The sequence below is a fragment of the Arachis ipaensis genome, chromosome B8, assembly GCF_059453495.1.
Source record: "Arachis ipaensis isolate K30076 ecotype BB chromosome B8, ASM5945349v1, whole genome shotgun sequence".
Lineage (NCBI taxonomy): Eukaryota > Viridiplantae > Streptophyta > Magnoliopsida > Fabales > Fabaceae > Arachis > Arachis ipaensis.
This window is the reverse complement of record NC_142443.1, coordinates 3,354,807-3,380,879: the sequence shown is the minus strand read 5'-3', so window position 1 is coordinate 3,380,879 and position 26,073 is coordinate 3,354,807. Positions and strand designations below refer to the sequence as shown.

Here is a 26,073-nt window from a genome sequence, read left to right as displayed (position 1 = left end):
TTTTTCTAAATCGTTTTCTTATTGCTAACATAAATATAGAGGACTACAGAATACAATAACTGAAGAAGCATTTTTTTTTTCCCTGACTTAAGGAATCTTTGATAATTGCTAAGTAATTCCATATCTATATTGCAACCGATAACTATACATCGTTAACTGTTTGGACAATGCCACACACTAAGAAGATTTACACAACCAGCAAAAGGAAACTGATTTGGCCAGCACTCTTTGCATTATGATGAGAGGAAATGGTGACTACCGGCATCATACATAACAAATCCAAGAGATATGAAAACCCAAAATATGAGAAAACCTATGAGAATGGTTCTCAACAACTGCTCATAGTTACCAAACGAATGATCTTCGGATTCATTGGAACGATGCAAATGCAATGATGTTGAATCCTCATTGTCACTATCACTAATACCTCCCACATTATCTCCCCTGCTGGTCCCTGCTGTATGAGGTTGCAGCATTCTACCATTGCCAATTTCAGAGCATTCTGAGCAAGTGCAGCAGCCTCCGAGATATGATGGCAGTGCTGGAAGATTATCAGTAAGAACCTTATGATACATCTTCCCTTCCATTTTCAACTTTTTCCGAGTTGTAGGCTCCAAACTCTTGACAGAAATGAACAAATTAAGATTGTTTAGTAACACCCCGTTTCACATGCTATACTGTGTTAAATTCAACAGATAAGAAACTGAAAATATGATATTATGTAGATGGGTGTTTCACATGAAAATGTAAAATTGCAATTAATCTAAACAATTCATTCAAGATCCATACATTTGAAGACCATCAACCTGATGCAGCTTCTCTTACTACTTTCTAAGTCAATTTAGGCTGATGAAAGAGACAGGAGAGCCTACCTGGATAAAGCTCTGGGCAGTAAAATTAAGAACTTCTGGGAGTCGTATGACAAACAAACAACCAAGACGATTTGGGAAGTGCTCTTGCAGCAGCGAACAACAAGATTTCATCATTTGCATGGGAATTTTCAATGGAGATAACCCTTCACAGTCCACCAAGACAGTAATTTGGGGATTGTCTGCATCAACCAACTGCACGATTCCATGTTCTACATGTGATACTGAAATAACAAAGAGTGGATGCCATTAAACAAGGGCATAAAATTAATAAGCTAAAAAAACTGAGTTTACCCATGTTATGGAAATGAAAGGAGGGGAGAATCCTGCCCCAACTATTCAAAATACAGCATGTACAGAATGAGAAACATACCCACTGCCTGAGCAAATCGAGGTCTATCTTCAGATGCCAGTGTACTGCAAGCTAGCCCAAGCTTTACAATGAGGCAAGGTCTGTGCATCACATCATATCCATGCCAAAACACAACTTTTGACCACTTTTCCAGCTCTTCTTCAGTAAGAATTCTGTAAGCCTCTCGCCAACGTACGGTCTTTTTGATTGAGGTAAGGAAGCATGAAAAGTCATTATTAGAAGCTGCATAAAATCTTCGGAGCTCATCATTATTGATTCTGCATAAACACTACAAAATCATGGTCTGCAACAACCGGAGACACCAAGAACTATGATAGTTGTGAATAAGATTCTGTTCTGCAGATGTAGATAACCATAAAATACCTTTCTGGCAAACAAATCCCTTGACTTTCAAGCTCTTGAAAGAGTTGAGACAACCAATATTCAGATTCTAAAATTTTGGAATCTGTCGAGCACTGACTGCAGAAGCATGAAAAGAACAAGTAAGAAAGCTTGCAAGTAGAGCTAAATGATCAAGATACAAAAACCCGTAAAATAAAGTTCAAGTTTCATTTGACTAAGAACACAGCAACATGTTAATTCAAAGAAGCTGTAGTTATAAAAACACAACAATTCTGGGTTCAATATGCCTCACATATACATACATCATACAGGAGAAGATAAACGATTATTTGAGATAAGTTCTTCAAATTCTTATCCTAGCAAATAAAATTAGAGATACATACATTCTCTCTTTTCCTAAGTACAAACTTGTACCCGTCAAAAAAATAAAGCACAAAGGGTTAATAGACAAATAGATAAACCTGTGCATGAAGATATAGAGCGTTCATATACCTTGTATTCATATCAGCCTGCACAGGAGATAATTCTGAGGATTTTACTAAATCACTATGTGAATCAGTAACACAATCTGACTTTCCATCACTTAATTCTGATTGGTCAGAGAAAATTGTTGCAATTGAAAGGGCTAGTAGTGGTCTTGATAGGACCTGACAGAATAGAGAATTATATGTTTGCTCCATTAAAATGTAATCAAATACATTTTTTTATGAAAAAGTTCAGAAATCTAGAACAACAAACCTGCATACTTTCCACTAAACCTTTAAAGGGTGCCCATCTCTGAATCCATTGGAAAGGCGGATAACAGAGTATCTGGAGTGCCTGAAGGCCTTTCCATACAAATGGACATTTGCTTTTGGAGAACCTCCTTACAATCTCTAAAGCAGCAACTTTAAGCGCAAAAACTGTGATGCGGCCGACGGCACTGGTTCCAAAGTCACCATCAATCAGTGAAACAAGGTGCTGATGATATCTCAGCACAACAGATTTAGGGCGAGACAAAATCAGTGATTTTCTATATGATTTTTTCCCAGTTGCAACACTGCCTTGTTTGGGGTTCCTGGTCATGTTAGAATTAGAATAGTCCACCATGTCTCCCATGGAATCTGATGGCTAAGCAAGCTTCTGTGGCAGGCAAGCATGAAATTGAAAGTATATTGTCAAATACAACTCCATTAATCACAAAATTGTCTTCACAATTAGAAATATGTCTTGCCAATCCCTAATTTAAACTTGTTAAAGAAGCACAGCAATTAGCTTATTTCAGCTGCTGGAAGCAACCAAACATAAAGAACTTGAAGATCAAAATGATAACGAAGAGACATATATGTAAAGCAGCATTGCAACTTCAATTAGTTAGAAAACATGTTCAAACAATAATAGCACCTGCCAAAAGGTATAATAGGCTGATGAAAATAACGAATTTCACAAAATCAACCACAGTAGACTCAAGTCAACGAAGAAACACACTTGGTTTGATTCACGCAGGAACCAAAGCCACAATGATGCTAAATTCGTATGAAATTCTATAATTATAGTAATTATTCAAAGGTTAACCTGAAATTTGATCGGAAGCGATTACGAGGCCAAAAACATGGCTGCAGCAGAATCTGGAATCTGAGCTACGATAATTCAATAGCCGGTAGCCACTGCGGCGGCGCAGGTCGCACCTCATTCATTGTCAACCGTTCATCTCATCGGTCTATCTTTACCATGGACGGTGTCGATTTATCTTTTGGTGGATTGAATGGATTCTCCATTTATGGGCCTATAAAAAATTTTATATGGGTCCACCTCCTGGATTTTTTACATGTTTAAAAAAATACGAAAAGTCTAGAGGGCAGTAACTTTTTCAAATTCTAGTCAGCATGTAACCAGCAAAGAAAAGTGAATTATTAGATGAAATTTCACACCAATCTCACACCATCAAAATCATCATTGATGGCTATGTGATGGCTATAAATCACAAAAATTGCTGGTCCCTATCATTCCTCTTTATTTTATATATATATATAATCATTTAAAGTGTTAAAATAATTTTATCAATAATAGTTTTAATATATTATATTTATTAAGTTATTTTAATTTTAATTGAGTAAATATATCTAATATAAATTTTAAATATTATCATTAAAATTACCTTAATAAAATATTTTTAAAAAGTATAAACTTTATGGAGTGACAATATCCACAACTTATACTAGTTTTACTCTATAGCAGGTAACATCTTATTGGGCATATCATTATCACATTTGCGTTTGTGTTTGGGTGATTGATTTGATTCAATTACAATTATGTACAACTAAAGCAATTAATTAATTATATCAACTATTTTGTTGTAAATAAATTTAAAAAATAAATATAAAATAAAAAAATATAAATAGAGAATATTCGTAAATATTAATATCTTAATATAATAGAAATGATATATATATATATATATCATTATACACTAGTAAGGCGTGGATTCATCTCCGAGCTGGAAAGCTCCCCGCGTTCCAGGCCGGCTCCTATCCCAGGTGGCACCTCTCCTCTACGGTGGCACCTCCTCCAGCTGGCTCCTCACGTTCAGGGATGCATGTGCTCCTCTGTCAGTAGTCGTCAGCCATCCCTTTCACCTTCTCTCTCATGCAACGTTGCATCCTTTTCACCGAATCACTGAGCCAACCTTCCCTCTTCATGGATCTGCTTGAATAGGTAATGATTTCTTTGAACCCTAGCAGTTTTGCTTTCTTCTTCAAATTTCGTTTCGTCTGCGGTACGAAACTCTGTCTACGAGCTGTGTTCTCCTGGAAGTTTGTTCGTCGCCGTTCATCTGGGTTACTGATTTCCCAAATTCCCGGTAAGATTCAAGATCTCAGATCAATCAATCAGGTTCATCGAAACCTATTATCCTGTTGGTCCTTTTTCTCTTCCTTGATTCTGTCGATCTTTGTGATGAATTTTGTCATCGGTTCGACGATTGATCTAGGTTTTATTGTGTATGGTTCCTGAAATCCCTGATTGTGCAAATTCTGAACATTTTTTGTATCTGTTCTATGGTTAATCGAGATTTTATTTTCTAGGGTTTGTGAAATTCCTAATCTTGCAAATTGTGATCATTCTAGTATCTGTTCGATGTTTAACCCACATGTTATTGTCTAGGGTTTCTGAAATTTCTAATTTGCAAATTCTGTATGTCACTTGGTTTTTTTGTGGGTTCATGTTGTTGGTTAGATTTTTTTGGGTGTTGCTGTTAACCTTCAGTTTGAACTTATTATCAGATCTCCTTTTGGTACCTGTTGAATTGTTTGTTGCATGTGTTTTGTGTTTTTCATGAATATATTTTTGATTTATTACTTTGTTTACATTCGACAAATCCCTTGAGTTTTTTTTACTATTTTCTGTTTTGAGAAACATGTTCTGTTATCTATATTTGATGTAATGTTCACATGAAAATGTGGTTTGGATACATAATAAGGTTGTTCTGTATATTCTTTATTGGGAATCCGAAATTTGGGCATCTTTAACAAGGTATGAGGTTTGAATTTCATCCCTTTCATGAATGTTGATGTCATTTTGAGATTTTTTTTAATTTTTATCTAAACCTTTTTTTTTTCCATTCATCTACTTTTTTGAATGTATCCTTACCTAACACATTTACCAACTCTCATTGTGATGAGTAGAATCATTGTTTGGGGTAGTTGATTACTGTCTTTCCTATGGTCTTATGAGGTGTAGCTGCACTGTAGTAGGTATGGTCTCATATCTCAATTTCTGGTGCGTATTGCTTGATTTCTTGAGAGTTTCACTTGTTTTTCCTTTTTTTCTGTTGGTTCAGGTTTATCTCATATGATTAGTTGTTTTATATTTCAGTTGTTGGAAGGACATGCACCTCCCTGACCCCAAGTTAAGAGGTTCATTGAGAAAAGAATGGCCTTCTGCCATTAAAATGGCTTCAATGTGTTCTTTCTCTAACTAGCACATGTCTTTCCCCAAAGAAATAAGTATCCAGCAGCTGGTCTTCCCATCAAAATGTTTTTTTCACATTTAATAAGGTTGTGCTATATATTCTTTATTGGAAATTTAAAATTTTGGAATCATTATCAAGCTATGAGGTTTCTGTCTCATCCTTTTCCTGAATGTTGATGTGATTGACAGTTTTTTATTAATGTTTGTGTATACTTTTGCTCCCATTTATCTCCTGTCTCCAATTTATTGCTACCTAATACATTTACTAACTCTCATTGCCAGCACTAGAATCATTATTTGGGGCAGTTGGTGACTGCCTTCCCTTTTCTCGAATGACATGTAGCTGCATTGTAGTAGTTGTGGTGTGAAATCTTAATTTTTGGTCCCTATTTTTTTATTTTTCCAAAAGTTTACTTCTTTTTTCTGTTTTTGTGTTGGTTCAGCTTTTGCTACTATCATTAGTTGTCTATGTGCCATTGGATGGAGATGAGAATGTAGGAATGCCTATCAAGGTATGGACTTTCTATCTAACCTATTTGGTGTAGGGGTGTGCAAAAAAACTGGTTTCACTGAACTGAATTGAAACTGTTTTAAATAAACCAGTTTTTTTAAATAAAAAACTGAACTGAAACCATAGTTTTTATGAAAACCAGTTTATTAAAAACCAGTTTTTATGGTTTAGTTTAGTTTTAAACCAAATTAAAACTGGTTTTATTTAAACTCTAAAATAAGTTTTTACATACTCTTTTTCTCTCTCTCCCTTCACTCTCTCTCCCCTTCCTCTCTCTCTCCTCCTCTCTCCCTTCTCTCTCGCTTTTCCCTTTCTTCCTTCTCTCTCTCTCTCCTCCTCTCTCCCTTCTCTCTCTCTCTCTCTCTCTCTTTTTCCTTTCTTCCTTCTCTCCCTTCTCTCTCTCTCTCTCTCTCTCTCTCTCTCTCTCTCTCCCTTCTTCTCTCTCTCCCCCTCCCCTCCACTCTCTCTCTCTCTCTCCTTTTCCTCTCTCCCCCTTCTCTCTCTCCTTTCCCTCTCTATTTTCTCCTCTTTCTCCCTCTCATCTCTTTCCCTCCTTTCCCTCTCTCTTCCCCTTTCTTTCTCTCTCTCTCCTCTCCCTCCTCTCTCTCCCTCTCCCATCTCTTTCTCTCTCTCTCTCTCTCTCTCTCTCTCTCTCTCTCTCTCCTTTCCATCCTCTCCTTCTCTCTCCCCCTTCCTTCCTCTCTCTCTCTCTCTCCCTCCTTTTTCTCGCTCACCCCTTTTCTTTCTCTCTCTCTCTCCTCTCCCTCCCTCCTCTCTCTCTCTCCCCTCTTTCTTCCTCTCTCTCTCTCCCTCCCTCCTTCTCCTCTTTCTTCCCCTCCCATCTCTCTATCTCTCTCTCTCTCTCTCCATTTCCTCTCCCTCTCTCACCCTCTCTTTCCTTTTTCTCCATTTTCCCTCGCTCCCCCTCCCTTCCCCCTTCTCTCTCTCTCTCTCTCTCTCTCTCTCTCTCTCTCTCCCTCCCTCTCTCTCCTTTCTATCCTCTCCCTTTTTCTCCCCCTTCCTTCCTCTCTCTCCTCCCTTCTCTCTTCCCCTCTCTCTCTCTCTCCTTCTCCTCTTTCTTCCCCGCCTCTCTCTCTCTCCATTTTCTCTCCCTCTCTTTCCTTTTTCTCCCCACTCCCTCGCTCCCCCTCCCTTCCCCCTTCTCTCTCTCTCTCTCTCCCTCCCTTCCCCCTTCTCTCTCTCCTCTCCCTCCTCTCTCTCTTCCTCTTTCTCTCTCTTTTTTTCCTTTTTTCTCTTTCTCTCCCTTCCCTTCTTTCTCTCTCTTTCTTCTCCCTCCTCTCTCTCTTTCTCCTCTTTCTTCCCTTCTTTTCTCTCTTTTCTCTTTCTCTCTCAACCTTCTCTCACTCTATATCCCTCTTCTCTCTCTTCCCTTCTTTTCTCCAAAACAAGAGAGAGAAAGAGGAAGAGAGAAAAGAGAAAGAAAGAGGGAAGAAAGAGAGATAGAAAAGAGAGAGAGAGAGAGATGAGGAGGAGGAGAGAGAGAAAGAGAGAGAAGGAAGGGGAGAAAGAGCGCAAAATAAAGATAAAGGAAGAGAGAAAGGGAGAGAAAGTGAGAGAGACAGAGAGAAAGAGAGAGGGAGAGAGAGAGAGGAGGGGAAGAGAGAAGGAGAGAGAGGGAGAGAAATAGAGAGGAAGAGGGAGAGGGGAGAGAGTGAGAGAAAAGGATAGAGGGAGAAAAGGGAGCGAGAAAAAAAGGGGAGGGGGAGAAAGAGGGGTAGGGGAGAGAGAGAGAGGAGGGGAAGAAAGAGGAAGATAAGAAGAGAGAGGGAGAGAAAGAGAAAAGGAAAAGGGAGAGAGAGAGAAAGACAAAAAGAGGGGAAGGGGAGAAAGAGGGGGAGAGAGAGAGAGAGAAGAGGAAGAGTGAGAGGGGAAGGAGAGAAAGAAAGGGAGAGAAGGAGAGAGAGAGAAAGGAGGGAGAGAGGGAGAGAAGAGGAGAAAGAAAAGAAGAGGGAAAGAAAAGAGAAAAAGAGAGAGAAAAAGAGGGAGAGAGAGAGAGAGGGGAAAGAGAGAGAGGGTAAGAAAGAGAATATAACATCTAACTTTATATATGTTAAGAGAGAGGGGGGGAGAGAAAGAGGGAGGGGGAGAGAAAAGGAGAAGAGGGAGAGAGAGGAAGAGGGATAGGGGAGAGAGAGAATGAGAGAAAGGGATAGAGAGTGAGAAAAGGGGGAGAGAGAGAAAGACAAAGAGAGGGGAGGGGAGAAAGAGGGGAAGGGGGAGATAGAGAGAAAAAGAAACGAGAGAGAGGAGGGAGAGAGAGAAAGGAGGGGGAGAGAGGGAGAGAAAAAGAGAGAGAAAGAGAAAGAGAAAGAGGGGAAGGAGAGAGAGGGAGAGAAGGGAGATAGAGAGAGGAGGGGGAGAGAGAGGGAGAGAATGAGAGAAAGAGTGGGAGAGAGAGAAAGGAGGGGGAGAGAGGGAGAGAAGAAGAGAGAGAGAGGGAGAATGGAAGGAGAGAGAGAGGGAGAGAAGGGAGAGGGGGAGAGAGAGAGAGAGGGGGGAGAGAGAAGGAGAGAGAGGAAGAGAATGAGAGAGAGGGAGAGAGAGAAAATGTAAAAATTAATTTTATATATGTTAAAAGTTAAAACTAGTTTTAACCTATAAACCAGTTTAAACTGGTTTTTTCTATTAAAACTGGTTTTATTTTTATGAACTGGTTTAAACTGGTGCACTGCATTGTAAATTGGTTTAAAACCAGTTTCTTATTTGACAAAGTAGTTTGGTTCAGTTTCTAAACCATTTAAAATGGTTTAGTGCAGTTTTAGTTCAGTTTATGAGAAAACTGAACCATGAACACCCCTAATTTGGTGAGTGGTGATGTCATTGATATGAATTGATTCATAGCTTTTTCCTCATTAAATGAAAGATTTGGTTATTCAATTTTTTTGTGGGTTCATGTTCTTGCTTAGAATTTTTTGGAGTTGCTGTTAAGTTTCAATTTTAAATCATTATCACATCTCCATTTGTTATCTGCTGAATTGTTTGTTGCATGTATTTTTGTTCTTTTTCATGAATATATTTTTAATTTTTTATTTTGTTTATATTCAACAAATCCCTAGACTTTTTATACTACTTTCTGTGTTCTGAAACATGTCCCCTTATCTATGTTTGATGTTATATTCACATGAAAATGTGGTCTGGATACATAATTAGGTTGTGCTCTGTATTATTCATTGGAAATTCGAAATTTTGGAGTCATTATCAACACATGAGGTTTCAATCTCATCTCTACTATGAATGTTAATGTCATTGAGAGATTTTTACTCATCTTTGTGTATACTTTTTTTCCCCAGTCATCTGCTGGTTTGAATGTTTCCTTACCTTACCAATTTATAGCAACTCTGATTGTTATCAGTAGAATCATTGTTTGGGATAGTTTATTACTGCCTTCCTTATGTTCTTATGAGCTCTAGGTGCACTGTAGTAGGTATTGTGTCATATCTCAATTTATGGTCGCTATTTCTTAATTTCTTTAAAGTTTCACTTGTTTTTCTTGCTTTTGTGTTGCTTAGGTTTTTGATCCTATGATTAGTTGTCTATATGCTATTCAATGGAGATGACCATGTGAGAATGCCTATGAAGGTATGGGCTTTCTATCAAACCTATCTGGTGAGTAGTGATGTGATTGATATAAATTGATTTTCCCATCAAAATGTGTTTTCCATATGTAATAAGGTTGTGCTATATATTCTTGGAAATTTAAAATTTTGGAATCATTATCAAGGTATGAGGTTTCAGTCTCATCCTTTTCGTGGATGTTGATGTGATTGACCGCTTTTTATTAATGTTTGTGTATACTTTTGTTCCCATTTATCTCTTGTCTCCAATTTATTGCTACCTAACACATTTACTAACTCTCATTGCCAGCACTAGAATCATTATTTGGGGTAGTTGGTGACTGCCTTCCCTTTTCTCGAATGACATGTAGCTGCATTGTAGTAGTTGTGGTGTGAAATCTTAATTTTTGGTCCCTATTTTTTTATTTGTCCAAAAGTTCACTTCTTTTTCCTGTTTTTGTGTTGGTTCAGCTTTTTCTGCTATCATTGGTTGTCTATATGCTATTGAATGGAGATGACCATGTGAGAATGCCTATGAAAGTATGGGCTTTCTATCAAACCTATTTTGTGAGTTGTGATATGATTGATATGAATTGATTTATAGCTTTTTCCTTATTGAATGAAAGATTTGGTTATTCAACTCAATTTGATTCTCATTTTTTTAAAATTATTTATGTAAAAATTATTTGCTATTTCACCTCTTGAAAAGACATGGGGTGTTTCTCCTGAATTTGAGATGTCATTCCCAGTGGAATTGGCTTTCTTAGATTAAGATGGTATCATTTTGCTATTTTTCCCCACTCATCTGCTGGTTTAAATGTATCCTTACCTAACCAATTTATACCAACTCACAATTTCTGGTCCCTATTTCTTGATTTCTTGAAAGTTTCACTTGTTTTTTCTGTTTTTGTATTGGTTCGGGTTTTGCTCCTATGATTAATTGTCTCTATGCTATTGAATGGAGATGAGAATATGGGAATGCCTATGAAGGTATGGACTTTCTATCAAACCTATTTGGTGGTTACTGATGTCATTGATATGAATTGATTCATAGCTTTTTCGTCATTGTACCTAATCTATTTATGAGTGGTGATGTGATTCACAAAAAATGATGTGTAACCTGTTGTTTATTTGTTTATTTTTTTTTCAAGTTCAAATGAATTGGATTAGATTTATCTCTTGGTTGTTTTAATTCTGTTTTATTCTTCAGCTGTTAGATGGAGATACACCTGCTTGGCCTCAAGTTAACACGTTCCTTGAGAAAAAAATGTCCTTGTGCGAGTAAAATGGGTTCATGCTATTATTTGTCTAACTAGCACATGTCCCTAGCCAAAGAAAAAACTATCCAGCAGCTGGTCTTCCCATGAAAATGTGTTCTCCACACATAATAAGGTTGTGCTATATATTCTTTATTGGAAATTGGAAATTTGGGAATCATGATGGACGTATCAGCTTTCATTATCATCCATTTCATGAATGTTGATGTGATTGACATGTTTCTATTCATGTTTGTCTATACTTTTGTTCCCATTTATCTATTGTTTCCAATGTATCCCTACCTAACACATTTACCAACTCTCATTGCCATCACTAGAATCATTGTTTGGGGTTGTTGCTGACTGCATTTCCTATGGCCTAATGACATGTAGCTGCACTACAGTAGTTGTGGTGTGATATCTCAATTTCTGGTCCCTATTTTTTTATTTCTCGAAAGTATCAATTCTTTTTCTTGCTTTTGTGTTGTTTCAGCTTTTGCTCCTATGATTAGTTGTGTATGTGCCATTGAATGGAGATGAGAATGTGGGAATTTTTATCAAGGTATGTGCTTTCTATCCCATCTGTTTGGTGAGTTGTGATATGATTGATATGAAATGATTCATAGCTTCTTACTCATTAAATGAAAAATTTGGTGATTCAACTCAATTACCCTCCATTTCCCTCCTGAATTTGAATTCAAAAATGTGAGATTGTGTCCTGAATTTTTTCTATAAAAGGAATGTGGGTGAAGCACAATGAATGCACAAACATTCTGCTGTGTTGGATTCCCTCCTAAGCTATATTTATTTCAGAAATTTACTGTTTACATTTTGATCTATTTCATCAACTCATTTTATCTCCTTTCTTTTTATTGCAATGCCTCCTCCATTTGATATGATTTCTAAGATGCATCCTCCTAGAGAGGCTTGGAGGCTGAAAGTTAGGGTTCTAAGGCTTTGGGTTGTACCCTCTTTTGGTAACCATGAGGTTCCTAACTCAATGGAGATGATTCTCCTTGATGAGCATGTTAGCCCCTATTAGCTTCTCTTTTAAATATGGTCTTACTTGTTGTTTTTTTAAGTTTTCAACTTTACATTATGTGTTTGATTATTCTGATTTTGTTCTTTTGTTCCATTTCTAGTGTGAAAAAATACAAGTTACAGTCAAGAAACCACTGCTTAATAGGTTTAGGGATCATATAGTTGAAGGACAAGTTTATAGAATGGCATATTTTACTGTTGTGTCAAATCATGGTAGTTATAGAGCAACTTCTCATGAATTCAAATTGGTTTTCCTTCACCGAACCACTATTGTAGCTGTTGATGAAGATGTCATCCCTAAGACTTGTTTCAACATGTTTCCTTTTTCTGAGCTGTTGAACATGACCCAAGATTATGATTTCTTAGTTGGTGTGTATAACTTTCTGCTTTTCTGTTATTGAAGTTTTTTTAACAAATCCTTTGAATAGTTAATAGATTGTGTTTATTTGGAATAGATGTCATTGGTCTTTTAACTTCAGTCGGAGAAGAGAAAGAATATGCAAAAGAGGGAAAATTTGTGAAAATGATTGCATTGGAATTAACTTCAAAAGAGTATGTTCATTGAGTGATTTCTGCTGCTTTCTCTTTATCTTTTAATGATCTTTTTTGCTTATTTTCTGTTTTATTCTTTGTGATCTTTTGAGTTTCAGTCTTACAGTGCGATGTGCATTATTTGGGGATTATGTTAATCAAGTGAATCATTTCCTTGCCTCTGGCTATGTGGAGCAGCCTGTTGTGGTGATTCAGCTTGCAAAAGTCAAGTTCTTTAGGGGTATATTTTTTTTTCTGTACATCTCATGGCTGCTATAGGTATTGTGTCCAATAAAGTTTGCTAAACTCTTTCTTTGTTGTTGTGTAGGTCAAGTAGGTCTTCAAAATGTGATGTATGCCACTCAAATGTTATTTAATCCTGATATTCCTGAAGTTGTTGAATTCAGGCAGAGGTTAGCATGCTTTATTTAGTTGATGTTTATTGTATTCTTTATTTACAAGCTATCTGGAGTAACAAGTACAAGTATTTGCATTGATTTTTTTTTAGTATGATTGAGCAAGGTGTCAATGGTACCCATCCGCTGTTTATTGCAAATGAGGGTAAAGTTCTCTCATTGGAAGATGATTTCATGCGTTTAACTAGAAAATGCACTATTGAAGAGCTTCAAGATAACAATCAGGTTGTTTTCTTTTGAGTTAGTTGTGTTTCTGTTTCTTTTATACACAAATGAACCGAAAAAGAAAATCAAACAAGAATTTCCAGATCTGTTTTTTCATTCATGCTGTTAATTAACTCTGAAATGCCCATTGGATAGGAGGGTTCTTTTATCATTTTTAGTGCAATTCAAGGTATTGTTGAGGATGGAGGTTGGTGGTATTCTGCTTATGTGTGTGGAAAGGGTATCTATCCTCAAAATGGTGCATATTACTGTGATTTTTGTTTGAAGCACATAACTAATGTCACTCCAAGGTCAGAAAATTTGTTGAAAATGTTTTCTCATATTGTAGAGTGGATTGTTTATAAAAATAAGGTTTGTTGGTACTATTTATCTGAATGATTGTGTTATTTTTTATTTTTTTCTCTATACAGATTTAAAATTAAAATAACAGTTGAAGATCATACTGGGGAGGGTATTTTCCTTCTCTTTGATCGTGAGGCATCTTATTTACTTAAGAAATCATGTGCTGACTTGTTTACTGAGGTTCAAAGAGATGCAAGTGTATGTTTTTAGTTTTCTTTTATGTGTTGTTCAGTTTATGGTTTGCCATATTTATTATTGAAACTCTATATTTCTTATGTATTACTTTCAAAACAGCTTATATGTGGGGATACTTATCCTCCCATATTCCAAGTGCTCATTGGAAAGAAGTTGCTGCTCAAGGTTGATATCAAAGGTGTCCCACATGATACATTTTATGGGACTTTTCGAGTTAGGAGAATTTGTGATGATTCCACCATTATTGCGATGTTTGAACTACCCGATTATGACGCTAATGACGAGTCTACTCCAAAAAAGGTTAGATATACATACAAATATTTTTAGATCGTGTTAATTCATCCTTAATTTGTTATTTTTTATTTATGTATCTTACTGTGGTGAATTTCTGTTATGGTCTTATGTATTTTTAAACTCTTATGGCATATGAATAGGAGCATGATTTACACAAATCTGTTCCTTGTGGAAAAGGAGATGTTGGTATTAAGAAGGAGTTTTCAGATAGTTTTATCAAAAGTGAGAAAGATGCTGGTGAGTATTCTGGGATTTTGTGTAAATCCCCCATTCTTATAGATTTTTTAGCTGGAAAACAGCCTGCTATTTCTGGAGGGACTGAGTTTGTTGCCTTAGATGATGGTGAACATGGAAAAGAAGAGAAAACACCCAGCAATGATACTGTTAGTGATGATCTTTCTGCTAAACTCGATATATTGCTTAGCTCAGCAGAAAAAGAAACTCAGGTACTCATGGATAATAATTTTTCTTCTTATTCCTATGTGTGGTGTTTCTAATTGTATTTTGTATTCTTGAGTGACTTTCATGCCTTTTTTTAATTTCTTTGTCATAGGAGGTGTTGTCCCATGTTGTTGACGCATCTTTGCAATATGGAGAGAAGCTTATTCATGAGAATCATGTTGTCACCTCCAAGGGTAAGAGGAATTTGAATCCTCAATTTGAAGAGGCTGCTGTTGATGTAGATGGGCGTGGGTTCAAGGTTGCCAAGGTTAATGGAGTTTGATTGAAGGTGTGGAATTGAGCTGCTGTGTCTAGGTGTAGGTGTTTTATGTATTGTATATCTATAAGTATTTAGGAAGGCTTGTGATTGCAAATAGGTGGACATGTAATCATGCTAGCTGGATGTTATTTTGATTTCACTTTTTTGGATTGTGTCCAACAAATAGGATTGTCAGATATAGGGGTTTTCCTTTTGTGATGGCTCGGGTAATGTGCCAAGTTGGTCTATTCTCAACTCCTCTTTTTGTAATAGTGACTCTGCTAGGGATTGGACACATTTTCAATATTGTACCCTCTTTATGTTACATACTAGGATATGTGGTCATATGTTGGAATACTCCTTATCATAGGGGTGATAGCCATATGTAATTGTCTATATCACTATCAATCAATATTTTAATGAAATGCAGCAGTCCTTATTTGTATCTCTTTATTGTTGTATAACTTTATCTTTTTATGTTGGTTAGTTATTGCTGTTCATTATAATACTCTATTTCTTTTATTTTATGCGTTATCAGAGGTGTGAATGTTTATATGAGTTCTTTATTGGTGTGTTTGACAACTTTTGCTGCCAGCCATCCCTTTCCCCTCCCCCCTCCTTTTTTTTTTCAATTGTTGCTTATAGTAACTTAATAGGAACTTAATGATGTGCATGTGTTTTTGGGACTGAATCAGGCGTACTTCTTGGCTTTTATGTTTCAACCTCTTGTTTTCTTTAGTACGAGTAACACAGATGTCTCATAACTCTATTCGTGCTAGAGAATATAGGCGAAATTCTTTGAAAAGAAAGCGAACACAAAGTCAACATCGAAATGCAAGAGGTTAGTACCGAAATATAATGGCCAATGTGCAGTTTTGTCCAGTAGTATCAATCTCAATTAATTAGATTACTGATTTGGCTTAATGTTCTTTAATTTGTTATTTTCTACTATTTTCTGCATGTGTGAGACTGATTGCTTTGCCCCTTTGTCGCTTTTCTATGGATATTTTTTTTTAAATTCATTGAGCTGTTTACTGAAGTAGAATCTTTTTAATTATTTATTCTAAAGTTTTCTTCTCATTATAATGTTAGTTCATTTACGTGATTATTGTTTTCTTGTGTTGCTCAGTTGGTAATAATAGTAGATTTAAAATACCTCTATTTGCTAAATAATTAGGTAAAATTATGTGAAGCTTTTTTAGCATGTTTTGTTACACGAGTTAACTTTGGAAAGAAATTTGAATATAGGGTGATAGAGCTCTTCCCTCAAGTTTTGTTTCAACTCATGGGGAAGGATTAGGGCCAATATTCTATGTCATTGACGAGTTAGATAATTGTTTATCGCTGGAGGTGATCAGAAAGAATGATCAGTTGCTGATAACTGAGAACTCATTTGAACTGATTAGAACTTTCTATCTTATCGATAGACCGGCATCTGTTCAATTTAGGTATGTTGGTTTTGAAATTTTTTTTATTTCATTGTTCGATAAGGACAACCAACCCATCCAAGTTCACCTTGATCCTGACTGCTATGTTCCTGAGCTAATAGACCCAGAGACACTTGATAATGTGTCAAGAGTCTTCCACATAAAGTATACCAGGATGGAAGAAGACTCATCAGCTGATGTGATTGTTCTATCTGTGTCTGAACCATCGGATGAACAGTTTTCATCGGATGGTGATGAAGACAATGATCAAGATGGGCCACTGGTGGGGGATAATCCACATAATCCGATAGATTTGTCTAGTGGTAGCAGTTTATCATTGGAAGTTGATGAACACATTAACGCGTCAAATGAATTGGCTGATCCTAGGTAATGCTACATGTAACTATTTTTCTTTCTTTTGTATTTTAATATCATTTGATAGCTTTCTATTTTTTACTGTCGTGACTAAGGTTCATATTATCTTGAATTAGATATGCTCCAGAGGTTTCTTATGAAAAGAAGATCAAAGCTTCGAATGTCGGACAACCTAGATTGGTAACTTGATCTTAAAGAGTGTTTTCTTTTTTTTTCCCTGCAAACTTATTGGATGTTCTTCCTAAATCTGTTATTCATTGTGTATGAAAATATTATGTTTATGTTAACTATGAATTATTCGTTGCAGTATTTAGCTTCAAAATTTGCTGTGTATCTTAAACCATCTGGAGATGGTTCGATTTGGACGATCACTGGTCCAGATTCCAATGTTGAGAAGAATGTGTTCTTTTTTCACTTACTGAATAGTGGAGGAAGAGGTACAGAATGAAAAGTTGGGGTCGGGTGGAGTGAATGTTGTAGAACATACAATTTAAAGGAGGGTGATACCATCACTTTGAAACTCAGCTCGATAGCTAACTGCCAGATAGAGTTATCGATTCAGCGTTGTTAGGCCTCCTATGTATAACTCTATTTGATGGATATTTTGATTTATATGTGAAGTTGTCTTGGACATATTTTATTTTTTGTTTAATGAACAAATTTATATATGTTGTATATATTTTGTTTTGCTAACAGTAAGTATAATACGTAATAGTAAACTACATCTCTATTGTACTTTTTTTTCTGTTTTTTTTTAGTGTTTAGCAATTGTTTGAATATTTTATTAACTTTTATTATCTTACAAAATATGTTATATATTTATTGACATATTGAATAATTGTTGTAATCTATTTTTTTATTTTAGTCTAATGATAATTTTGTAATTATTTAAAGTTAATACAATATATCTATTTTTATAAAATACATTTTAGTTATATTCTTAGTATTTTTCTTTTAAAAAAATTTAAATTTCGTGAATCCCATGCATTACACGGATTATCACGCTAGTATATATATATATATAGAGTCTGAAGTTTAGCCTCACATTTATAGTCGTACTAAGTTTTTTATTTACAATCTTCATTCATATAATCTATTTAAAAACTTAAGTATTCTCTTTTTTAAAAAACTAAGCCATCCAAATATTAATGAGCGTTTATAATTATTTTTATAACATATTTGACTTTTAATATAAAGATACACATTAACTAAAATTTTTTTATATTATAAATTAAAGCATGCCGATAACATGTCACTAAAAATAAAAACGATATTAGTAAATACTTGTAAAATTATTATGGAAGCGATCATAACAGTAGAATAATGATGGTACACTAGAAATTAATCCCTAATGAGGATGAATAAACATCTTATCAAAATCATAATAATGTAATGGCATAGGATTCCCCACCACAGGCATAATATAGTGTATAACAAACATTCTCATATAAATTTTGAAATATGTTAATGATTAATTGATTATGTATGTGTGTGTTACCATGTATAAGAATCTATGAATTGCATACAAACTTCAACAATTCACCATAGCAAAAATGAGAAGATAAGAAGTCTCGTTCTATATTCTCTTTACATGTCTCATACTTGCAGCTTTTCTAAATAATCATTTTGCTACTGTTGAAATACATAAGGTTATTCATTCGGGTATGCATGTTTGTGACATTTGAAGTCTCTTTAATTTATGATTATTCTTACCTAGCTATGAACCAAGTTGTATATATATGTAAACACAATCAAAACACCTCAGCTAATTGAATTGCATGTGACCTTTTTATAGTTAAGTTGGGCAGCGTTTGGTTTAAGAGACATAGACACTGAGACATAGACACAGTGATACACGGTGACACATGTCTGCTGTTTGGTTTGGTGAGACACAGATTTTCGAAGGACACGGGAGGACACGGATAGACACGGAGACATTAAATTTGTGTACCTCCAATTTGGTGAGACACTAAGACACAACTTGTGAGACACTAATTTTTTTACTCTTTTACCCTTATTGAAATTTTAAAATTTGTCCTCTTATCTCCCCAAACCTTTCTTTTTTCTCTTCCTCTTTTAGATTCTATAACTAAATTTATCTTTCTATTTTCTTTAAAAAAAAATTGTACATTTAATTTTTTATTTATTTAAATTTTGATTAATCTTTAATAAATTCTGAGCTTTAGTTTTTTATTTTTTTTAAAAAAATATATATTTAATATTTGAATGATAATTTAAGATGATATTAGAAGAAATAAAAAATATTAAAAGAAATAAAAATTCAATGGTGATGACATGTAGTGTTTGGGATAATGGATGTACAGTAATAATAGTAAAACTTGTGGTAGAATGAAGGGTAATTCAGTCTTTTTAAAATATGTGTGTCTTGTTCTTTATTTTTACCAAACACAATAGATAGACACAAATATTTTATGTCCATGTCTTTAATGTCTATGTCTTTGTGTCTATGTCTCATCATATACATCAACCAAACGGAGCCTTGAAGCTGATGAGAACCATGGAGGGCAATCCAATGCCACCACGTCCTGTTACCTATTTAATGTATATATATATATATATATTAACATATTTATTTATTTATTTATTTTTAAATAAAGAGACTCGAACCTACGACCTATAAATGAGTAAGAAAATACTATAGTGTGTGTTTGGATTGTAGTTTGTCAAATTGGAGTTTGAATAAAAGTGATTTTATAGAATTGATTTTGGGTAGAAGTAAGTTTGTGTTAACATTATTTATGTTTGGCAATTCTATACCAAAATTGATTTTGATAAAATAAATATTGTTTGGATAATATTAGTTAATATTACTTTAGATAAATAATTACTTAAAAAGACATGATATTAAACTATCATGTTATCTTTTTATACATATTTAATTTTTCTTTTATACTTTTTTTCTTATATGTTTTTTATATAGTATATTTTTAGTATTCTTAGTACTCTTTTTTAGTACGCTATAATTTTTAACTATTATTATTATTTATAGTTAATTTTTTTATTTAATTTATTTTATCTCATGGGATCAATAAATTCTATTATAAAAAGATAATAATAAATATAATAGACAAAAATTATAACTATAAAAATATATAATTTCAAAAAAATATAAATAATAAATAATAAAAAAAACTCATATAGAGAGAAATAATAAAAATTTTATAAATAATGCAATAATATGTATAAAGGATAAAGTTGATAAAAGAAAAATAAATGTTAAATGTAGTGGCTAAAAGCTCATTAGTGTAATAGAGAAGTTAGAAATTATTGCTTCTTCTAAATGTGATTTTATGAACAAAATCACTTCTATATTTGTAAAGAAGAAAATTAGTCAAACAAAAAAATTACCAAACACACCCATATCATTTAAATTATAACTCAATTTACAATATATTTATTCATTTGCAACTACTATTTTAATGTTATATATGGGATCAGGAGAATTTACAAAATAATATGGTAAGAAATTAATCATTACTAAATTTACATATGCGTGAGTTTATAATAATTTTGATTTAAAAGTGTTTAAATTGTCACTCTTTTCACTGTATTGTTTTTTTATTTTTACAAATTTTAATACAAATCCAATTTTGAATTGAAATTAATTAAGAATGAAAATGATAGGGGGAAGAAAAGAGAAAGTAAAGTCCCAATCTCATAGAAAATTAATTGACCACTGAGTAATAATAAAAAATTAATAAATTTTGATAATTTTTAATATTTTTTATACCATAACTTATTGTATATTCTTAGAAAAAATAATTATATGTAAATAAAATAAGATTTATTTATGAGAAAGCCTCAAAAATCAGCATTTTTATTAAATTATAGTCATTATTTAATTATTAAAAAAATATGTAATTTTATATTATTAGATGTAATTTTATACTATTAAAATAGAAAAATATTATTTATACATTAAAATCAATTATTAAAATTAGTCATCAATATATTTGTGTATAAATATATATGTGATTTAATTTATTTTTAATATATATTTATATTTTAGTATATATTTTATACTAATAATTAATTTTAATGACCAATTTTAATATACACGTAACATAAAAATAATAATAATTATTAATAACTACAAATTATAAAATATGTTGATCATTAACACTAGTGTTTATTTATATGCTAACTTGTTATGAAATCTCAACAAATAACAATGAACAAATATAGAACGCATAGAACCAAATCCTGCATGTTTGTAGCATTCATGTAGTGATTGACACATTTCAACAAATTTCCGTTCCAAACAATGAAGAATGCAGAATAAGAGGGGGAAATATGAAATATGACGTAGCAAAGTAAATCCTTAATGTTGCGTTGTGTTCTCGAATTGCGTGGAAGAAATAAACAGGGCAAGGGGGAATGTGCCATCTGCCACCCATTTTTATGTGTCTTGTTCACGAGGTGAGATGACACTGATAATTAGAGGCGGCGACACTGCTTATCGACCTTTGGTCAATTTGTCAATGTCTGCGCTCTTCTCTCTCTTCATTAACCCACCAAGACTGCGCATGCCTTTATCATCATCATAATAATAATGCTTCTAAAATAAATCAAAATAAGAAAACGAATAATAAAACATTTTAAGATCATATATAATGGAATACTTAATTAATTAATAAAATTAAAGGAAAATAAATCTTACTAGACATTGTAACCTATGGAAGAGTATGAGAGACACTTATTCGCATGGTGCGGGCGGCTTATCATTAATGAGAGAGAGAATCAGAAAGGATATCAATAGTCAAGACCAGAGTAAGATTACGCTGTTTCTTTAATTTTGTTTTTGGTGCCTAAACATCTCTAATTAATTAGTAATCTTAATATATAAGCAGAGTATGTGTTAATTAAATATATAATATAATAGGTGTGTGTCGTGGATAACGATTATTATTAGGATCAGCAATAGCATGCTTAAAATGTTGGGAATGACAAATTAAAGAGAGAGAAAGATGAATTGAAGGTGAGTTAGAGCATGGAAGGATCCGGTTGGGTAATGAAATTAGTAGTAGGTTAGGGTGCAGGGTCGCTTTGGAAGTTGAATTAAGATGAGATGCTACTAATTAATATAAAGGATGATGAAGATCAAGAGTTGATGAAACCCAACCCGTACTACTAACTAAACTATTAATACTCTCTTAAAAGGCATAATAAGCACTCACAGATTTAGATACTACTAATGGAGGAGTGTGTTGCGGCAGGGTCGTCATCATCGTCGTCAAGTTGTTCGCGATGGAACCCAACGAAAGAGCAGATAAGCACGTTGGAGGAGATCTATAACCAGGGAGTGAGAACTCCAAACCCTAAAGAAATTAAGGAGATTATGGAGAGGCTCAAGGTTTATGGTCCCATTGAAGGTAAGAACGTCTTCTACTGGTTCCAGAATCACAAAGCCAGGCAGAGACAGAGGCAAAAAGATCATCATCAACAACAACTACGTCTTCAACAACACCATCATCATCATCCTTATTTCAATCGCTTTCTCAATTCTATCTCTCCCCCGATTTCTCCTACTGGTTCCTTCATTCTCCTCTCATCTTCTTTCATTTTCACTTACTATTATATGTTAATATTCAGTATTGACTGTTGACTATTGACTATTGACCTTCCATTGACCTTCGAGTCTTCCACAACATTTCAGTGGTGCGTAGCCCGGCATATGGGTTGGTACAGAATGAAATTGGGCACTTTCCAAATCAACACTCAAATATGGTGGTAAGCCCAAGGACTGATCAAGCATTGCCTGTGATGATGATGCCACCTCAGCCCATTAGCCCAAGGATTGAGGATGTTGTGCCAATGATGATCCCACCTGGGCCCATCAGCCCAAGAACATTGGATCTGTTTCCGCAGCACCCAACTGGCACTTTGGCAGCAGGCAGGGCAAGACAGCAATCTAATCATGAACTTGCAAATCACAACTTCATTGACTTTTTTACTTCTCCGGGCCGGGACCAACCTTGACTCATTGTTATATACTACTAAACTCTAACTCTCGGAAGTCTGGAACTGATTTTTTGCTTCCACAATTGGATAGGATAGTTCGTTATAAAACTCTTGGACTTTCTTAGTTAGTGCTCTTTTTCTTTTATCTATTATTAATAGTATTGAATCTAGTCTTGTTAATTCTCAAGCTTATATTATTCAATGTTATGCCATGCCAACTAATTAGGTAAAATATAAGAAAGCGAAAATGTAATATAAACAGGTCATGCAGCATGTACGTTATGTAGTATATGAGAAGATTCTCTGGCACTGAATCTTGTTCATGATGATATTTTTCAATTGAATATTTTTGTTTTTATTTATTCTGGTCATATTTAGCACGGAAATCAAACAGCAAGAATACGAATTGAGAAGCTTCGTATCGTTACGAGTGGAGCCAAAGCGCTTCACCTTATTTTATCTAACTGACTTTTATTATTCCAGTAAGTTATGCTCTTTTGGATGAGCGTTATTATGTTCTTTTTCCTTGCCACAGAATTAAACTTATCTTAATTTTCAATTTTTACACCTTAGGATATAAGCTTTCACATTTTACTTCTGCTAACCAACCCTTCTTGTTAAGTCATTCTTTTTCTATATGTTTTTGTCACATACTTATTATTAGAAACCTTACTTTTTTGGATACGACCATCATAGTTTTATTAAATGCTTAATTAATAGTTTTCTAGCATATATATTTGTATTATAGATTATCTCATTTTAATGGTTTTGTCTATTTTTATAGGATAAAATGCACTCTTTTACAAAAAAAAAAAACCTATGTTTTTTAGTTGTTTGCTTATATTTTTTTAAACTAGTGTGTAAAAGCATAAAAAACCTACAACGTTTTTTGAGAAGCAATTTGGATTACCATTTGTAAACAGATATTTGTATAAAATTGATTTTGCAAAATTAATTTTGATTAACAGTGAGTTGGTAATAATGTGGTTTATGTTTGGTAATTTTTATTTAAAATAAATTATAATAAATTAAATATTATTTGGATTACATAATTTAAAATCATTTTTAGATAAAAAATTATAGAAAAAGTTATGAATTTAAATAATTATTTTATAATTTTATTTTAGATATTTAAATAAATTTTAATATTCTTTTAGTATTCTTAATACTCTTTAGACTTTAGTATTCTAATAGGATTAATAGAATCATATTCAAAGTAAAAAAATATTCCATACAAAAAAATAAAAATAACGGTAAAAAAATTTATATAAATAAAAAATAATAAGAGTTTTGTAAAAAAAATATGCATGAAAGAGTATTAGAGAAATATTATAAAAAAAACAACAAAATTCATTTATAAATAATAAAGGACACAATTGATACATAGAAATAAATTTTAGTCTAATAACGTAAAAAGTTGAATGCCAAAGCTAAAAATTGTAGCTTTTGAAGGTGGTTGAAGAGTAGAATCAAGTTTAGTTCAGGGAAAGAAAAAATAGCCAAAAAAAATAAAAAAGTGAAGCTTTCAAGAAAACTAAACAAACTTTTAATACTCCAAACACTAATCCAAACACACCCTTAAATTATAAATTTATTTCTATATATTTTTTAAAGGATAAATATATCTATTTAAAAAGATTATAAAATGCTAATCACTATTATTAAAAGGATAAAATAGCTAGTGTTTTCATTTTAAAATCATGTAATTGTTTTATTTTATACCAATAAGTAAATATACAATAAAATAATTACCTTTTATTTTTTAAAAAAACTTCATGTTATGCAAAATTATTTTGTATTCATGACCTTAATTATAATTTTATATAAAAAGTACTTATATTTGTTATATCCAAATAACTTAAGAAATATTAGGTATTAGAAATATGATCATGTAATGCTACAAGTATAATTATCTTAGTGGAAATAGATTTATTTTTTTTACCAATCAATATCTTCTTTTAAAAAGTATATATATAGTAAAAGATTATATTTTATAAAAAAAAAAATTAAAAGAAAAATTGAGAGGATCCCTGCGTTGGGATAGTGGCAAGCTCAGGCACACGGTTTTACCAGCCCATGCCATGTGAGGTGTTCTGTTTCATCAGCCACATTTTTCACCCAAACAAAACAATAGAAGCTAATGCCCCTGTTTTCTATAAACCAAAACCATATTCCTTAACCCTTACAATAATCAAGCAACAACAACAAAACTAAACTAAACCACTCTGTCTTCTTCTATCCCTCAAACTTAGAACAAGTTCCATTCATATCTCACAACTACTTCCTTATTACTTAATTAATAATTAGTAGCTTTATTAGAGATAGCTTAGCTTAGCTAGCTATAGAGAGCTTCAAAGGTAAGAATTTGAGTGGCACTAAGCTAAATTAGTATCATATCTTTGAAAAGCCGCATAGATTATTAGACCCTTTAATCTCTCTCTTAATTCTTTCACCGAAAAGTTTGTTTCTTTGTACTTGTATGATGAAGATGATGTGATGAAATTCCCTTGCTAGAAAAAGGGCCATGTCTTTGTGTGTGTTAAGTATTGCTTTGAGCCTTGTCTTTGCTTTTCTCCTTCTTGCTTTTGCTGCACAGCTTTTCTATTTCTTGTGGTGGAGAAACCATACAAGAACACCATCATCATCATCATCCTCAGATATTGAAATGGGTCAGAAGAGTAATAATAATAATAGTGACCCGTCAAAGGGTCTCTTTCATTATTGGGTTTGCTGGAAGGTTCCAAGAACCGTGCATGCTACTTCAGGGAAACCAGAGTTGGGTAATAATAATAATAATAATAATGGTGGAGAAGAATTCCAAGGTGGTAGTGTGGAATCAGAGTTGATGAGGCTGCACAATCTTGCAGGTCCTCCAAGGTTTCTCTTCACAATCAAAGAGGAAACCAAAGAGGAGTTGGAATGTGAAGATGGAAAATCAAGAAGCTTAAGTGATCTTATGTGTGCTATTGACACACCTTGTTCTTTGGAATTCAACCCTCTCTTTGAATCATCATCATCATCATCAGAAGATGAATCAGAGTTCAATAGGTTTAGATCCTCGCCACCTCCAAAGTTCAAGTTCCTGAGGGATGCAGAGGAGAAATTGTACAGAAGACTCGTTGAAGAAGGTAGGAGAAACACACTCTTTGGCCTCAAAGATTCTTCTTCTCAACTTGTAACAACAGGTTCATCTCAGGTTCTGCCATTGCCATCTTCTCCTTCAACATTCATACCCCTTCAAACCCCATCATCCATGCTCCATTAATTACTTCTTTTTTTTTAATTACCCTGCCTCCTTATTGTGTTAAATAGTTTTAATGCTTTACTAATAAATCATTTGGTTCCTTTATTTTATTTTGAGTAATTTCTCAATCTATTCCTTGAATGAATAAAAATATTCAAATTGGTCCCTGACATATTTTCGTCCTTCAAAAAATTTTTATTACATTGAAGTCCTAAATCTTATAAAAATATTACATATATAAGTCTAATTTTTGGATTTGTCAAATAAATTTATGGTGCAGTTGACTTTTCGTAAAGTTGATAAGTGATAACTTATAGCTGTTACATAATTTAACTTATTTGACTAAATTTTTATTTAACAGCTCTTAGCTATGAATTTCATAAGAAGTCACTCTATTTAAGTTTTCACCTGATAAATTTAACTCTTC

General features: G+C 33.5%; 4 protein-coding genes and 1 long non-coding RNA gene across 11 annotated transcripts; 3 read left to right on the top strand and 2 right to left on the bottom strand.

Annotated features, from left to right (window-relative positions):
* LOC107613896 (uncharacterized) lies at positions 1–3,326 on the bottom strand. 2 transcript variants are annotated; one of them, XM_016316086.3, is made up of 7 exons: positions 3,139–3,326; positions 2,323–2,706; positions 2,077–2,231; positions 1,606–1,701; positions 1,243–1,499; positions 873–1,093; positions 1–620 (listed from the first exon to the last, which is right to left on the bottom strand). In XM_016316086.3, exons 2-7 carry the CDS (start codon positions 2,680–2,682, stop codon positions 234–236), a joined length of 1,476 nt encoding a protein of 491 aa, XP_016171572.1. In that variant the 5' UTR covers positions 2,683–2,706; positions 3,139–3,326; the 3' UTR covers positions 1–233. The 2 variants fall into 2 exon arrangements, with proteins under 2 accessions (XP_016171572.1, XP_016171574.1); XM_016316088.3 differs by lacking the exon at positions 3,139–3,326 and adding an exon at positions 2,968–3,097.
* A 696-nt stretch (positions 3,327–4,022) lies between these two features.
* Positions 4,023–15,063, top strand: LOC107612532 (replication protein A 70 kDa DNA-binding subunit C-like). 6 transcript variants are annotated; one of them, XM_088496476.1, is made up of 14 exons: positions 4,023–4,423; positions 5,247–5,315; positions 5,437–5,621; positions 10,770–10,861; positions 12,371–12,467; positions 12,566–12,687; positions 12,775–12,859; positions 12,955–13,087; positions 13,223–13,377; positions 13,498–13,627; positions 13,724–13,924; positions 14,059–14,155; positions 14,276–14,364; positions 14,472–15,063. In XM_088496476.1, exons 5-14 carry the CDS (start codon positions 12,439–12,441, stop codon positions 14,640–14,642), a joined length of 1,212 nt encoding a protein of 403 aa, XP_088352602.1. In that variant the 5' UTR covers positions 4,023–4,423; positions 5,247–5,315; positions 5,437–5,621; positions 10,770–10,861; positions 12,371–12,438; the 3' UTR covers positions 14,643–15,063. The 6 variants fall into 6 exon arrangements, with proteins under 6 accessions (XP_088352602.1, XP_088352598.1, XP_088352599.1 ...); XM_088496472.1 differs by adding an exon at positions 12,017–12,284 and having other exon boundaries at positions 14,059–14,364; XM_088496473.1 differs by lacking the exon at positions 10,770–10,861 and adding an exon at positions 12,192–12,284 and having other exon boundaries at positions 5,437–5,567; positions 14,059–14,364.
* A 387-nt stretch (positions 15,064–15,450) lies between these two features.
* LOC148547004 (uncharacterized) lies at positions 15,451–16,868 on the top strand. The gene is made up of 5 exons (XM_088495250.1): positions 15,451–15,459; positions 15,748–15,750; positions 15,867–16,432; positions 16,537–16,600; positions 16,728–16,868. Exons 1-5 carry the CDS (start codon positions 15,451–15,453, stop codon positions 16,866–16,868), a joined length of 783 nt encoding a protein of 260 aa, XP_088351376.1.
* Positions 16,869–20,634: 3,766 nt separating this feature from the next.
* Positions 20,635–21,974, bottom strand: LOC110265590 (uncharacterized). The gene is made up of 2 exons (XR_002351751.2): positions 21,619–21,974; positions 20,635–20,999 (listed from the first exon to the last, which is right to left on the bottom strand). It is a non-coding gene; the product is annotated as an uncharacterized LOC110265590 (long non-coding RNA).
* Positions 21,975–24,451: 2,477 nt separating this feature from the next.
* On the top strand, positions 24,452–25,818 carry LOC107614357 (uncharacterized). The gene has a single exon (XM_016316569.3). The coding sequence runs from the start codon at positions 24,927–24,929 to the stop codon at positions 25,665–25,667; it is 741 nt and encodes a 246-aa protein (XP_016172055.1). The 5' UTR covers positions 24,452–24,926; the 3' UTR covers positions 25,668–25,818.
* The last annotated feature ends 255 nt before the right edge of the window (positions 25,819–26,073 follow it).

What these genes read in the sequence shown, in the direction of transcription:
- LOC107613896 (XM_016316086.3), bottom strand. Translation starts at nt 2,682, where the DNA reads ATGGGAGACATGGTGGACTATTCTAATTCTAACATGACCAGGAACCCC. An exon ending in GTTTAGTGGAAAGTATGCAG is followed by an intron (nt 2,232 to 2,322) that starts GTTTGTTGTTCT and finishes CTATTCTGTCAG; the next exon opens with GTCCTATCAAGACCACTACT. An exon ending in CTGCCCAGAGCTTTATCCAG is followed by an intron (nt 621 to 872) that starts GTAGGCTCTCCT and finishes ATTTCTGTCAAG; the next exon opens with AGTTTGGAGCCTACAACTCG.
- LOC107612532 (XM_088496471.1), top strand. Translation starts at nt 11,752, where the DNA reads ATGCCTCCTCCATTTGATATGATTTCTAAGATGCATCCTCCTAGAGAG. An exon ending in TTGGAATTAACTTCAAAAGA is followed by an intron (nt 12,468 to 12,565) that starts GTATGTTCATTG and finishes TTTGAGTTTCAG; the next exon opens with TCTTACAGTGCGATGTGCAT. An exon ending in AAAAGTCAAGTTCTTTAGGG is followed by an intron (nt 12,688 to 12,774) that starts GTATATTTTTTT and finishes GTTGTTGTGTAG; the next exon opens with GTCAAGTAGGTCTTCAAAAT.
- LOC107614357 (XM_016316569.3), top strand. Translation starts at nt 24,927, where the DNA reads ATGTCTTTGTGTGTGTTAAGTATTGCTTTGAGCCTTGTCTTTGCTTTT.
- LOC148547004 (XM_088495250.1), top strand. An exon ending in AATGAATTGGCTGATCCTAG is followed by an intron (nt 16,433 to 16,536) that starts GTAATGCTACAT and finishes ATCTTGAATTAG; the next exon opens with ATATGCTCCAGAGGTTTCTT. An exon ending in ATGTCGGACAACCTAGATTG is followed by an intron (nt 16,601 to 16,727) that starts GTAACTTGATCT and finishes TATTCGTTGCAG; the next exon opens with TATTTAGCTTCAAAATTTGC.